At 40.1% G+C, this 13,954-nt stretch overlaps 1 protein-coding gene and 1 long non-coding RNA gene across 10 annotated transcripts in view; one reads left to right on the top strand and one right to left on the bottom strand.

Annotated features, from left to right (window-relative positions):
• Nucleotides 1-13,954, top strand: part of LOC120619572 (uncharacterized) — a 108,784-nt gene that overhangs the window by 7,973 nt on the left and 86,857 nt on the right. The gene's annotated exons all lie outside the window — the stretch shown is intronic.
• TSHR (thyroid stimulating hormone receptor) overlaps nucleotides 72-13,954 on the bottom strand; it is a 102,012-nt gene continuing 88,129 nt past the window's right edge. For 7 of the 9 annotated variants that reach the window (XM_039883954.1, XM_039883953.1, XM_039883958.1 and 4 more), the window contains 2 exons: nucleotides 5,603-5,791; nucleotides 72-3,557 (listed from right to left, as the gene is read on the bottom strand). In XM_039883954.1, coding sequence (XP_039739888.1) covers nucleotides 2,144-3,557; nucleotides 5,603-5,791 — 1,603 coding nt within the window. In that variant the 3' untranslated portion in view covers nucleotides 72-2,143. Of the gene's footprint in view, nucleotides 3,558-5,602; nucleotides 5,792-7,479; nucleotides 7,726-13,493; nucleotides 13,756-13,954 lie in introns of those variants that run through there. The other 2 variants (XM_039883963.1, XM_039883962.1) reach the window with 2 other exon arrangements.

The following is a 13,954-nucleotide window of genomic DNA, read 5'->3' as shown; positions in this document are numbered from 1 at the left end:
CAGTGCATCATAATTCTATGTTTTTTTCACATAAAGACCACTTATAATCAAGATACAATATTATACTTAAGTTATTGATAGTCAATAATTTATTAATATGGATTTATTAGTAAATGTGCCAATTGTTTTTCCCCCTATTTTTAGTTTTAACACATATAATGGTAACCCTAAAAGAAGCTCACAAATTACAAAAATCAATACTCTAGGACTCAGCATAGTCATTTCCTAGAAAGAAAATTTATTTCATGTTGTGAATGCAAATTTTAGTAACGATTCTGTTAAAGTTACTTTCTTAGGACTATTTCTAAAGCATTATTTCAACTACTTAAGATAAAACACATTTATCTATCAGAATGTGATATTTTAAAATGTCACAGGTGAGAAACTACTTGCCAAAAGGTGACACATTTGTTTAATTTCATTAGTTACAAGTGGACTGGTGGGTAAGTTATTATTTTAGGTGTCCATAATATTTCTTTTAAGATATCCGAGTCTCAGTGATAATCAGGAATGGGTATGGCTATAGAGACATTCCAGGTGAGTCAGGGCCCAGGAATCCCACTCCGCAGACTTAAAACAACAAAAGCTCTCAATTCATGGCATGCTTTTAAATAATGGTGTGGTTCGTGAGCACTGAGAAGCAAAGACCATCTCTGCTGGGGATGAAATTAAAGGGCTGTCTTGATGGGTGACTTGGAAAGTACATCTATAGATGAAGATCCTGACCATTTTAAGTAATGGGGTACTGTTGGGGAATAGAAACTTTATGTCCAGTGATTAACAAGGTTGGAAAGAGCTGGTAGATTCAGAGAGAAGAAACTTCTCTTGATACTTTTAGTATCAATTGTGGGTTAGAAACAGCTAAGTAAAGCAACCAGTCCCTGAAGACAAGTTAAATGTTTTCAAGTGAATCTGTACGATGAAGTAGTAACTCTAACCAAAATTTGCAAAATTACCTTCTATTCTATTCTATGAATACTGATCTGTTTTTGGCCTGTTCATTATAACTATATAGAACTAGTAATGAGATGAGTGATTTAGATCCAGTCCAGTGTGGTCAATAGAAATTTTAGTACATCATAATCAAAAATGAAACAAAAAATACTTCATGGGTCATATGTCTAGGCTCCAAAGAGGAGATGGCAGCCCTATAAGATAGAAAAAACATTTTCTTTTTCCTTAATACTTTTCTTTCTCTTTGTCGTGGAAACATGTTTTAAGGGAAAAGGATATATAGAGAGTTTTAAAACTAGAAGCGGCCATCAAGCTCTTTCATTTCTACAGACTTCTGAGGCCCAGTGATTTTCCCAAGTTCCAAGAGTTACCTGGTGTCCAGCCTGCTTTATTAATCACTGGGTCATTTAGTGTGCTCTGCTTATAATTCCCACTTATTGCTACTTAGAAATATTTCTCAAGTTCTTGTCTTTTATGCTAGTCTTTTAGACTAGCCAAGAAGAGCAATTCTTTGGACACATAAGCTGAAATCTTGCCAGTTTTTCTGGGCAACACGTAACAGTCGGGTTACATCAGGTAGACCTTTGTGAAGAGATGATTAATAGTTGCAGAATCTGAAAAAAACTCAAAGCTAAGCCTTTCCCCTCTCTCGTGTCTCATGATTGTCATTCCTTGCGTGATGACCTGTTTGACTGTTCAGTTTTGAGGAACTCAAACTCTCTTTGGTTGTATCAGGGAACAAGAAGCTGGACAGAGCCAATATGTGGCTGATTTTATTTTGTAGTTACCAGTCAAGTTCATAGCATTTGCTAGTTGCTGAATCTTTAGTATGACATGCTATATAAAAATGGGAAGCTCAGTGTTGACATGGCTCAGCTGATATTTGCTGATATTTGTTGAGCATCTTATGCAAATGTCATCTGTACATTTAGCATCAAGCAAGTCTTCCAGAACGTATAGATTATTTTGATATTACCTGGGATTCAGACATATTTGTAGCATCTCTTCCTCTTGGGGGGCAATGATTAGGTTAATGCTAGTCCCTCTAGAGATGAACCCTTGCCCCATGAAATGTCACCTGCACAAGAGTTAGGTCAGCTGTCTTGTGTGTGTCACAGAGTTGGAATGCATGTTCAAGAAACCAGTCTTTTATAAGTCCCCCTACCACTGCAAGTAGCGTAGGGTCAGCTTACAAAACTGTTTGTTTATACTCTTTTGAGATTTGGCCCTGCTTCTTAGGGGTTAGATGGGAGTGTTCAAGAAGTTCATAGTCGTCCTGCATGTTGGGGAGATTTTGCATCGTGTTTTGGGTCACCTTTTGGACCTGAATACCAGTGCTGTTCTTTGGAGAAACTCTCTGGCCCCGGTATGCCTGAGCCTGGCGTTTACAGATGCCAAACTTGCTGAGCAGGATAAATACATCTCGCTGGAAGGCCTTGGTGAAAATAGCATAGAGGAATGGATTGGCACAGGAGTTAAGTGGATAGAAGAGAACTAGCAAGATTTTGGAGTTGCTAACAGTGATAAGAGGCTTGTTCATAAGTGCCGACAGTGCATAAAATGAGATTGGGGCCATGCACATGAAGTCAGTGAAGATCAACACAGCCATCCTTTTAGCAATTTTGGTGTCTTTGTCCCCTGGGTTGTACTGGGGATTTCTGACGGTGATGTAGATCTTCACGTAACAGAAGCAGACAATGATAAAGGCAACTATATTGAGCAACAGAACAAGGATAATATATGCCAGGGCAAGAGGAGTTTCGGTGTCCATGGGCAGGCAGATGCTGACCTTGGCATAGCTGCTTATTCCCACCAAAGGGAGCAGGGCAAGCAGGAAGCAGCAAACCCAGCCCCCAATCATGATGGCATATGCATGCCTGAGGCGGATTTTCCGGTCCAGGCGCATGGCGAAGGTGATGGCATACCAGCGTTCCAGGGTGATGACTGTCAGCGTATACACTGACAACTCGCTGGCAAAGACGGTGAAGAAACCAGCTGTGTTGCACCCAGGGCCTGTCTGCCAGTCGATGGCATGGTTGTAGTACTCTGAATGAGTGTAGAGGTCTACAGAGGCAATGAGGAGCAGATACATCCCCATGCAGAAATCTGCAAAGGCCAAGTTGCACATGAGAAAGCGTGGGACAGTCAGTTTGTAGTGGCTGGTGAGGAGGACAGCCAAGACGAAGACATTGCCCAAGAGAGCCAGCAGACTGACAAACCATACCACAATTCTCAGGAATTTGTAGCCCATTATGTCTTCGCAGGGGTTGAACTCATCTGACTTGGGGGTACACACCATGTCTTCATTGTCTCCACACACGGTGTAGTCATAATGGCTATCAAAGGCCTGTAGGGCCTCTTCCTGTGGGTTTTTGAGCTGCTGGCCAAAACCAATGATCTCATCTTCTTGTTCTTCAAAGAAGACGTAATAATGAGAGTTGCCGTGGGCATCCTGGAACTTGGAGTTTTCCTTGTGCCCAGCACTGCTGTCACTCAGATCCTCCTCATACTCCTGGTAGAAGGGACCGTTCAAAGCATTCACAGATTTTCTCTGACGCAGGCTTCGAATACTGCTCTCATTACACATTAAGGACTCAAGGATTCTGCAAGGCAACAGAAATAAGTCATCACTTGCTGAAAACCCACAGATGGTCTTCATAACAATTAGCAAAATGTGCAGAATACTTACTGTGATCTACATGGTTCTACAAGATTCTTCATGATCTAGTCAGGCCCGTTTCTCTCCTATGTCATTTCCTATTACCTTCCCCTTCCCTGCTATGATCCAGTCATGTTGGCTTTTATTTCTCATCTGCCACCAGTTCAAGAGCAGTAGTGAGAGAAAAAGCATGGATGCTGGACCTGGTTCTCCTCTTTCCTAGCTATTTGACCTTGGGCAGATCTATGAACCTTGGTTTATCCCATTTTTAAAATGGTATCATGAAAGTATCTAGTCCATATGGAGCTATTAAAGGATTAGATGAGTTTCTTTTTAAAGCTCTTACACAGCACCTGGAACATTGTCAGTGCCATATATGTTGGTTACTGTTATTCCTATTCGAAGCTTTAGAAATCTGTGTTCCCTTTGCCTGAAAATTCATGACTGCTTCTACTCATTATGTAGTGTGAACTCGAATGTCTCTTTCTCAAAGAGGCCTTCTCTGATATCCTTAAATAAATTGTCCTGTCCTTGTGTTTATTTCCTTCATAGCACTATCTGATATCTTCTTATTTGTCTGCTTGTTTGTTTTCTGACTTCCCCTAGTGGAATGTAAACAAAATGCAAGAGGGCTCATGTCTGTCTTATTCATTGCTATGGATAAGACAGTGCCACGCACATCGTAGGTGATCAATAAATATTTATTGAACACACTGTCGGCATGCTCATGGCATGCTCATGGAAGTAAGATTTCATTGTTTGCTAGCCTACCAGATGACATCAAAAGGGATTCTTTAACTTGCTGCAGCTGATGAGCGGATGTTGATTCATCTCTTGGGCTCTGGTGAAAATGCCCAATAGGCTGCCTATTACAACCTGTTTGGAGGTTAATGAGAAATCTTGACCCTATCCTTGAAGTTCATTTTAACCTCCCACCCATCCCTGGTCCTTTCCTACTCTGGGCCACCTGGCGTCAGTATAAAGCTTGCTATCACCACCCCCATATCCTACTCCTAGTTTTCTGCAGGTGTCATGCCTGTATTGGCCTAGTGACGTTCTTGGCACAGCTGTTCAACTTTCCAGTTTGCTTCTGCCTCCACTACTGGATACCAATTTATTTATGACTGCAAGTATGAGTGCAGAAAGTCAACCACTAGATATTATATAGAAACTGAGAGAGTGAATAAGTGATAAGTGAAGGTGATGTAAGGAGAATGGCATTGCACGAGACACAAGAAAGGAAGATGATGCAGAGTAAAAGTGTAGGTGAAGATTAGATTCAGAGAACACAGAGAGAGAAAAAGAAGGCCATCCTTCTTTTGCAGTCTTGCAAGCAGCCTAATAATAAAATAATACCTATTGAGAACTTATAATATTCCAGGTCATTGTGATAGGTATTTTCTATTCAGTTTCTCATTTAACCTTCTCAAAACCTCTGCGAATGACAACATTATGATCTCCATTCATAGAAGCTCAAGGAGGTTAAGTAAGTAGGCTGGGATAACAGGCAGTGGCAGAGATGGGGTACAAACCCAGCTGACTCTAAAACCCACACATGTCACCAGTAAGCTATGATATTTGCAAAGCCTAATTGACCAGGTAACTCCATTGCTTGCATTTTTAAGTTTGTCCTCATGGTTGTGGCATGTAATATATGTTGTAGTATTTAATATATGTTGCATCTCGAGGCCAGGACTCATGTAATATAATCTCTATAAGATTCTACATGATTTGGTCATTCCTGTCTGTCCTATGTCATCTATTCTCCTCCCCTCCCCTGCTGGGATCCGTTGACATTGGCCTTATTTCTCATCTGCAACCACTTCAAGTCTGCAGAGTCATTGTGTCCCATGGATTTCATATTTCTTATAGATGCTTCCAATTCTTTCTACCTGGTTTTCAAACTATGAAGCTTCTTCTCCAAACCCAGAAATTAATTTGGCTTCCACCAAGGCCTTTTGTTCCTTGTTCCAGACACCTGCCACTTACCCTCTGATTTTCTTCTGATTCTTAAAAGCGCAACAGTGGCTTGGATAAGAAAGGTCCGCCCGTGTGAGGTGAAGGAAACTCAAGGAAAGTGGAAGTTTCTTTAGAGTCCAGGTGTTTCTTGCTATCAGTTCTCTCAAGTGCTCCAGGCCTTTGGATGGCAGGGCAGTAACACTGGTGTAGGAGACGTCCCTGGGAGGAGAGAACAAAGTAATGCAAAGAGGCGGTGAGCAGCCAGAGCCTTCTAGTTCTTGGACAGAAAAGTCAAACATGCTCCTTTCTGCTACTGAATGTGCACTCTGAGTTCTTTACATGCAGCCACTGGTCTAAGGAGAAATATTAGTTTTCTAAATTGATAGGTTACAAGAGACTCCTATTTTTATTGCTTGGAACTCCGCTATCCATCAATACAAATAATAATTTAGCAGACATTTTATTTTATCCATCGCAATACATACAAACTCTTGGAATCGGAAACAGATGTCAATTCTACTCTGGAAAACTATACTGTATAACTATTAAAAGGTCTCAAGAGGCAAGAGGAATTTATTTGAATAGGCTCAAAGAAGCCAAAATTGTTCTCAGTATCTGTATTTTGGGATTCATACACTGCTCACTGATTGGGATCAATACCAGTATCATGAAAATCTTCTCCTAATGATGCAGAACTTGGGAGTCAGACCAATTGCAGGGTAAATCCATGACCTAGAACAGAGACTCCCAGAGTTTTTTGTTTTGTTTTTAGAAGGCTGTAAATGTGTTCCTGGAAAGAAAACTCCAATATTTACATTAATAATCTGAAATGAGATTCCAGTCCCTTCTGAAAACAATGAGGAAAGTGGCTGGGGACTATGTGAACATCTGTGTTACTTACTAAAGCAGAATTAATTCAAGGCTTTTAGTGTGACAGTTCTATTTCTTTGCTCAGTCCCAGAGAGTCCAGGATATATATCTTGCTCCTTCATTTTTAATTGCATTGAATAATAGCTTGAATTAGACCATGGATATTTAAACTAATATCTCTAATTTTTTTATCAGTTAAAATATTTGCTAAATATTCCTTATATTGTTATATTTTATAATTTTTTTGCAATTACATTTAAAAATATTTATTATAGTTATTAGTGTCTGATTAGCAAGTAAATTCCAATATTTACAACTTCTTCCTCAGCATCACTGTAATTGGATTTAGCTGGGATTTACATTCTCAGATTCAAGGCTGTTAGAACTTGCTATTCCATTTTTATAAACATGAAGCTCGTGCATTAACTGCATTCTCACCACAGAACTGTGATTCTTAAGGAAGGGTGCCACGTTTGCTATTTTGTTTTACATTTAATTTAAAAATTCCGTAATTCAGCATTTCTCAGACTTAACTGGTAGTAAGAATTACCCTTGATGTTTGTTCCTTTATGATTCCGAGGCTATTTTTTAACATTAAGAAAGTACGTTTGGGAAATTGGCACAAACGAACAACTTGCAATTAGGGACAGAGTTGAGGGATTTTGGAACCAAACTTAAGCACAGTTGTGAAGTAAATGAAGCTGGACTTTGCTCTCCTGCCTCATTTGTCCTTACGATGCATCTCTTTCTCTGTTAGTCATGCTGTCTTCAAGGTGTGGCCATCTTTCTGCCCCCACTTTTCTGGAAGCAACTTATATGTCTCTTTATCAAGTGATATTTTCATGTCAGTGTTGGATACACTGATTGTGTGTGTTCATCTGAATCTATCTTTTCAAGTAATGTGTTTGCATTTTAATATCTATTTCTTGGGAAAACATTTTAATAACCATTCCAGTAATTGTGTGACAAAACACTTCAAAACGAAGTGGCATCAAACGACAACCTTTTTATTATAAGCATAGCTTTTGTGGGTCAGGGATTTGATCAGGGCATGGTGAGGATGGCTTGTCTCTGCTCTGTGATGTCTGGGGCTCATCTGGGAAGACTTGAAGGCTGGAGTGACTCAATGGCTGGGGGCTGGATTATTTGCAGGTGCAGTGCCAGGACTGAGATGATTCAAAGCTGAGCTCAGCTGGGAGTGATGACGTGGTCTCTCCATGTGGCTTCAGTTTCTCACATCACGGCAGCCAGTTTCTGAGTGAGGGCATCCTGAGTGGGAGCATCTGAAGAGATAATGTTTCAAGAGAACTGGTAGATTCAAAGGCAGGGGACATATAACCCACTTCTCAATAGGAGGAGTGTCAAAGAATGTGATGCCTAATTTTAAAATTGCCATAGTGATCTCAGTGGTTGGGATATCATTGAGGCAGATATTTGGTGAAAGCTGGTAGCTCACCATCCTACAAATCAGTATTTCTGGTTCAAGCACTCCCCTGGACAAGCATCAGAAGCACCCGCAATTCAGACTCCTGACCCACACCCCAAGCCAACTGAATTATAATTTCTGATGGTGGGGCCCAGGAATCTACATTATTTAAGATGCTCTCTAGGTAATTCAGAATCTCATCTCTATTCTCAGCATTTTTATGAAGCAGGTGGACACTAAAGTTAAGACAAAGAAACAAGGCATGTTGTGTCCAAAGACTGCAAACCAAGAGCAGAACCATCACCGTAATCTGAATTCAGAGTTCTTAGGTTCAGTGTCCTAGAAGCTTTTCTCTACCTCATACCTTCAGGTCTCTGCAGTCTTTGAACCCAGACCTAGGTGCAGCAACCCTCCTGGGGCTCATTTTGGAATCTGGGAGGAGGAATCGATTTTATGGTTTGTGTGAGCATCTGCAATGAGCGTATCCCAGGTGGCTTCTAGTTGGGTCTCAATGAGGCTGAGTTGGGAGGGTACCTGGGCAGACATGGAGAAAGCAGGTGTTGGAAATGTATATAAACTTATGACAGAAACCTCTGCCACATAATGGGTCCTTGGCATATAGAAGGTGTTCAGTGAATGTTAATTCTCTCCTTGCCTCAATTTGGAGTTTAATGAGCTCAAGTGAGAAGCAAGGAACTCAGCGAATACAACTCTAGTCCAGATCTTGACTTATATAGCCAATTGCTTATTTGATCTCTTCACCTGGATGCCTCACACATCTCTAATCTAACAGGTCCATCCCAAATTTAGCTTTTGATCTCCTCACCCCCACCTCGACCTGCTCCTCCTCCACTTAATCTAGCAAAAGAACTGTGGATTTGAACTCTACAAGACTCTTGAATACATGTATTTGCATTTCCAACGTAAGCTCTCTAGTTCAAGCTAACATCATCTCTTGCTGCAATAGCTTTCTGGTTGATTACCCTTAATCTCTTCCAGTCCATTCTTTATACAGCAGCCAAAATAGTCATAAAACATCTGTGGAGTAAGGCCACTCTCCTGCTCACAGCCTTCCCAATGTACCATGAAAAATATCTACGCTTCCTACTGTGCCCTTCAGGGTCCTACAGATCTGGCCCTTGTCTTTTTCTCTAACCTCATCTCAGTGGCCTAAGGCCACTTACAACCCAAATTAGAATCTATTTGAATTCATCTTACTACCCACTGGCTTGAGCCGAATTTAAAGGTTCTAAATTATCTATTAAGTCTGCTGCTCCTAAAATGCTCTGAGGTGCTGCTGTCTTCAAGGCCTGCTTTGAAGAAAGCTGCTCCTGAGGAAGGTTCCTCCACTCACACTACTTCAGTCAAGTAAGGGGAACAATTACTTTTCCCTGGTTTTTTGGATTTGACCTCCCTTGCAGAGATCTGATTTTAATCAGACCATCTGGGTGTCATCAGAAAGGGAGGTAGGGGCTCCTGTATACCACCCAGTGAATGTAGCCCTGCCTATCCACTCAAAATATCCCAGTAGAATATTTCTTCCCTCCAAGTCTACTGGTATTTCTTTATTTCCTGAATTTTGTCCAAACTCTTCCAGGGCTTGCATCCTCATAGTCTCCTCTTGCCCTTGCCATAAATATTTATGATAAAATGCAATTGGGCTAAACCCCCTGATCAGATATCAGCTGAGATGTTTCTAGGTCTACTGTCTCATGGTTCTCATTATTACCACCTTAATTTAGGTCTGGATTGTATTTCACCTGAGTTTTGCAAAAACTTCCTGACTGGTCTCCCAGAAATTCCACTAATCCCACCTTCATATTTAGGACAGAATGTTCTTTCCAAAACCTGGATCTCATCATATTGCTTCCCAGTTTGAAACTCACGATTCCTTCAATGTCTACAGAATGAGGTCGAAGCTTCTTAGAAGAGTATGCCCGCTTCACCCCACTGAGTCTCTTTCTGAATCCCGTGCCATCTTTCTCGATTTTCTTCCCTCATTTTGCTGGAACACATTTTCTTAGAAAAGCCATATGAGGGGTGTATTTTCTGAGTCCTTGAAAGTAACTGCCAATTTGTACTTCCCTTTACCTTTTCACCCAGCCCCCTTATTTCCCTCCCATTAAATTCAGTCTACCTGGACTGGAATCCTAGCTTCCGCACTTCCCATCAGTCACAGTAAACTATGCGCCTCAGTTTCCTTAGCTTGGGTTTGCTGAACAGTAACTGACACTGTGTTCTCAATAAATATTAGCTGTTATTATCATTATTGTTATAGAGATGAAATGTCTTCTCAGATTTATCTTAGGTCACTAATTGTTGCTTTGTTAAAAAATTTTTTCCATTCTCTGCAACGTCTTTGGTCCCTTCAGGCTCATTTCCCTCCCCTACGCCCCACCACATTTGTTTATCTCAATTTTGATCTTTTGTGTCAGAAGCATTCATTGGCTGGTGATCTTTGGTGGCACATTCATGCTTAAGAGTGAGGCACTGAAAATCTGATTGGGAGCTTGTCCACTGGCAGACTTTGCTTTAGGACAGTTGTGTAGGGAGCTGGCCATTATGCTGTTGGATCTTAAAATGCCAATGCGGAGGTCTTTTTTAGAGTTTTTCATCATCTGCAGGACAAAAAAGACCCTTAAATCTCCAGCCTAGAGGTGAAGTGCTTGGCTGCTGGCATTTTGCATGAATGGGGTAGAAGGTTCACGTTTTCCAGCCATAGACCTTTAAGAAATCCTTCTGTTTTTAGCCTCATGTCTAGTTCTTGCCACATGCCACACCCATCGCCTCTAAATCTCATACCCTTTAGGGGTTCTGTAGGGCAAAACAGCTGCCTCGCTATGCTCCCTGTGGATACACTAAGTTTCACCTTCCTTCTCCTCTGCCTTTTTCTCTTAAGAATTCTGTAGTTCTCAGTGTGCCCTCACCTGTCCTCTTTGTCCTTGTGGGTTTATGTATACTAAAAATTCCTTTTCCATCTTTTTAGGGGCATCTCAAGAGGCAGAGGAAATAAAAGCTTATGTTTAAAACATCATCTTTAACTTTTAATCACTCTTTCATTTAGCACATAGAACTGTGCAAGAGATGAGAACAAATACTTTTTGAGTGCTGAGCCACACTAGACAGTCTCCTAACTCTGAAATTGGTGGAGAGAGAGCCTCAGTCTGAAGAAGTCCCCAAATTCAATAAGGCGGGGCTCATTTTAAGTTATTCGAGGCTATATCTTTTCTCATTCATCTAAATTTTTTATCTGATCACTTTGAATTCAGTTTCCTAATAGCGTGCCTTCTTTTCCAAAATAACGACTTCAAAATATAGTTAAAATTTTAAATTTTGTTTTCAGAGTGAAAAGAACATGGAGAGTAGCTATCAGCAGTTAAGGGATCTGAATTCATTTATGAATGTAGCCTTATGGATGGAAAGCTACAAGCTGGAGGGTCTCCTTCTCTCTTATTGACTCTGGCACTTTCCACAAAGAGGTCATTAAGCAGTGGGCACTAAGCCTCATGAGAATTTGTCTCTCTATCAAGTATTTACTCACAAAACAGAATGCAGCTGAGTGAGCCTGGCAGCCGGTTTAAAGTCTAATTGTCCAGGTCATGGGAACCATCTCAAGTTAAAGGTCTAATGAAACTAACAGGACCTGAATTCAGAGAGAGTGAGTCCTACAGGGTTATATACAGGCAAAAATATCATGAAATTTTATGATGCCAGGAAATAAAAAAGAGCCAACCGATATTTAATGTCAGACAAATAAGTAGATATGGAGTTGAAGGGATATTTTAAAATTATAAATATTTCAATATATAGCTCTAAAAGACAAAGAACCTCTTTAAAATAAAAGAACACCTAAAAATGATAACCTTTTAAAGTCATCAAATATTTAATCAGTGTTCTGAGGGAGGCCAGGTAGCTGTCTCATTGGAGTCAGGATCCAAATAGACCTATGTATTGCAGCTGATTGATGTATATTTTAGGTATCTTTTAATGTACAGGCTCAAGAAATGTTTTAAGATAGCAGAAACTATAGCATATTTAAATGCTGATCTAGTATCACCCATCTATTGTTTTGGCTTGAAATTATTCATCAAATATTTAATGAATTTCTGATATGTTTGAGGCATTGTATAAGGTACTGGAGTTACAAGAGTGGGAACAATAGAAAAAAATCTCTTCTCCCATTGCGTTACATACCAGTGGAGGGAGACAGTGCAAATAAGCAAGTAAATGTCTGGAATGTCTAGCATGTCAGATGGTGATAAGCATCATGGAGAAAAATAAATCAGGAAAGTGAGATGAAGAGCAGCTTGCAAATTTAAATATGGACTTTAGGGAAGACCTGAATGAGAAGCTTACGTTTTAGCAAAACCTTGAAGTTTTTGCTAACTTGAAAGAGGATGTGCCCTGGATACTGGAAAGAGCCTTGCAGGTTGAGAAAACAGCTAGCGCACAATCCCGAAGGCGAGAACATGGCTGGGGGCACCTGTTCAGTGTGGTAGGACAAGAAGAATGAGGAGGAAAGAAGTAGCCGGGATTAGAGATAACGGTTGCTGGGTGGGGGACAGACGGGAGAGGTCTTTGACGGCTCTTTGTGAGGACTAACTGTTTTTTTGAGTAAGATGATAAAGAACTGGATGGTTTTATGTATAAATTTAAGAAAATGACCAAGCAAAGTTGGAGAATTATAACACATGCAGGAATAATCATACATGAAAGGGTGTGACGTGGTGTGCAAGAAGAGGTGGTTTCTGCGTTAGTGCTGGTTCCACATATTAACACCACCACTTGTGGCCAGTTGACCTTGGGGACTCACCTGATCTCTGCACATCAGTTTTCTCATTTGTTAAGTAGGGATAATAATACCTACTACTGACGAATTAAAAAGGTGTAAGGTGATATACTATCTGTAAAGAACCTAATACATAGCTAAAGCTCAAAAATGGCTGCCATTAATAATAAGAAAATGCTTTTCTAAAGAGTCAGATGATCCTAAATTACCAACCTTTTCTCGAAAGTCTTTGTGTATAAACAAAATTGCTTTGTAACTCAGATATAACTGTTATCTGTTTTTCCCCCTCTTGAGTTTGCACAATTACACCTTTTTTTTTTAAGCCTATAGCTTCCATGACCTATAAAATCTCATGGAGTTTACTGCCTTAGCATAATGGATCCTACAATGAAAAACTCCCCATGTACTATAATTAGGGGAGGTCTCAACTCTGCCACACAGTAATGAAAGGGAATGATGACGATTTATTGCCAATACTCAGATGCTGAAACAGAAATATATCCACATCAATGCTAAATCATCCCCCACTTCATAACTCCCTACATACATACAAAATGACCGTCACCATAAGGGCAAAAGGACCAGCCTCAATGCTATCTGTGAGAAATGAAAACTCCACTTAAAAAAAAAAAGTGTTTATCTCTTTTAGACTCAGAAGCAGAACGTAATTAACAAAATGGATTTCAGAGACTTGGCAGAGATAGTGTGTCAGAATGAAAATCCTTAACTACCTTATTTCCTTCCACTTGTTCCAAGAGTGAAACTCTCAGAAGAGTCAAAGAATTTCGTACTCATCCGTATTTACTAGGGAAGAATTGAAAACCGATTCATGTGTTTATATTTGTGGATTATTTATTGAAAAATTTAATCCCAGGTTTATTTACCCCTCCTATCAGTTAGCCTATCGGCAGCATCTTTTAGTTCATTGTAGGGTCATGAGTAAAACTTGCTATACAGCAGAGTATGATTTTCGCCTCACCTGTTTGGCCCTATGCAATGTCAGTGCTCTCCTCCTGTCACGCAAATAATTGAGACTTGATAAGGGTGATGGGTGAAACGCCCAGAAATGATGGGAGTAGCGTTAGAGAGATCAGAATCCTTTGGGGGTGATAGGATGAAATAAAATAATTTAAATAAAAATGCATGACACTGAGCCTAGTGGGCTCACTAAATGGAAGGCTTATTTATACTTAAAGTTGCAAAGAAAAAAACTGTGTTCTTGTTTTTTTTTGTTCTGAAGATCATCACTGTTGAGGGCTCTTGGCTAAAGAATGATGCTTAGTTAACAAAACTGTTC

The sequence above is a fragment of the Pteropus medius genome, unplaced genomic scaffold (assembly GCF_902729225.1).
Source record: "Pteropus medius unplaced genomic scaffold, Ma_sr-lr_union100, whole genome shotgun sequence".
Classification (NCBI taxonomy): domain Eukaryota; kingdom Metazoa; phylum Chordata; class Mammalia; order Chiroptera; family Pteropodidae; genus Pteropus; species Pteropus medius.
The sequence above is the reverse complement of the archived record's forward strand: the minus strand, read 5'-3'. Positions and strand labels throughout refer to the sequence as shown.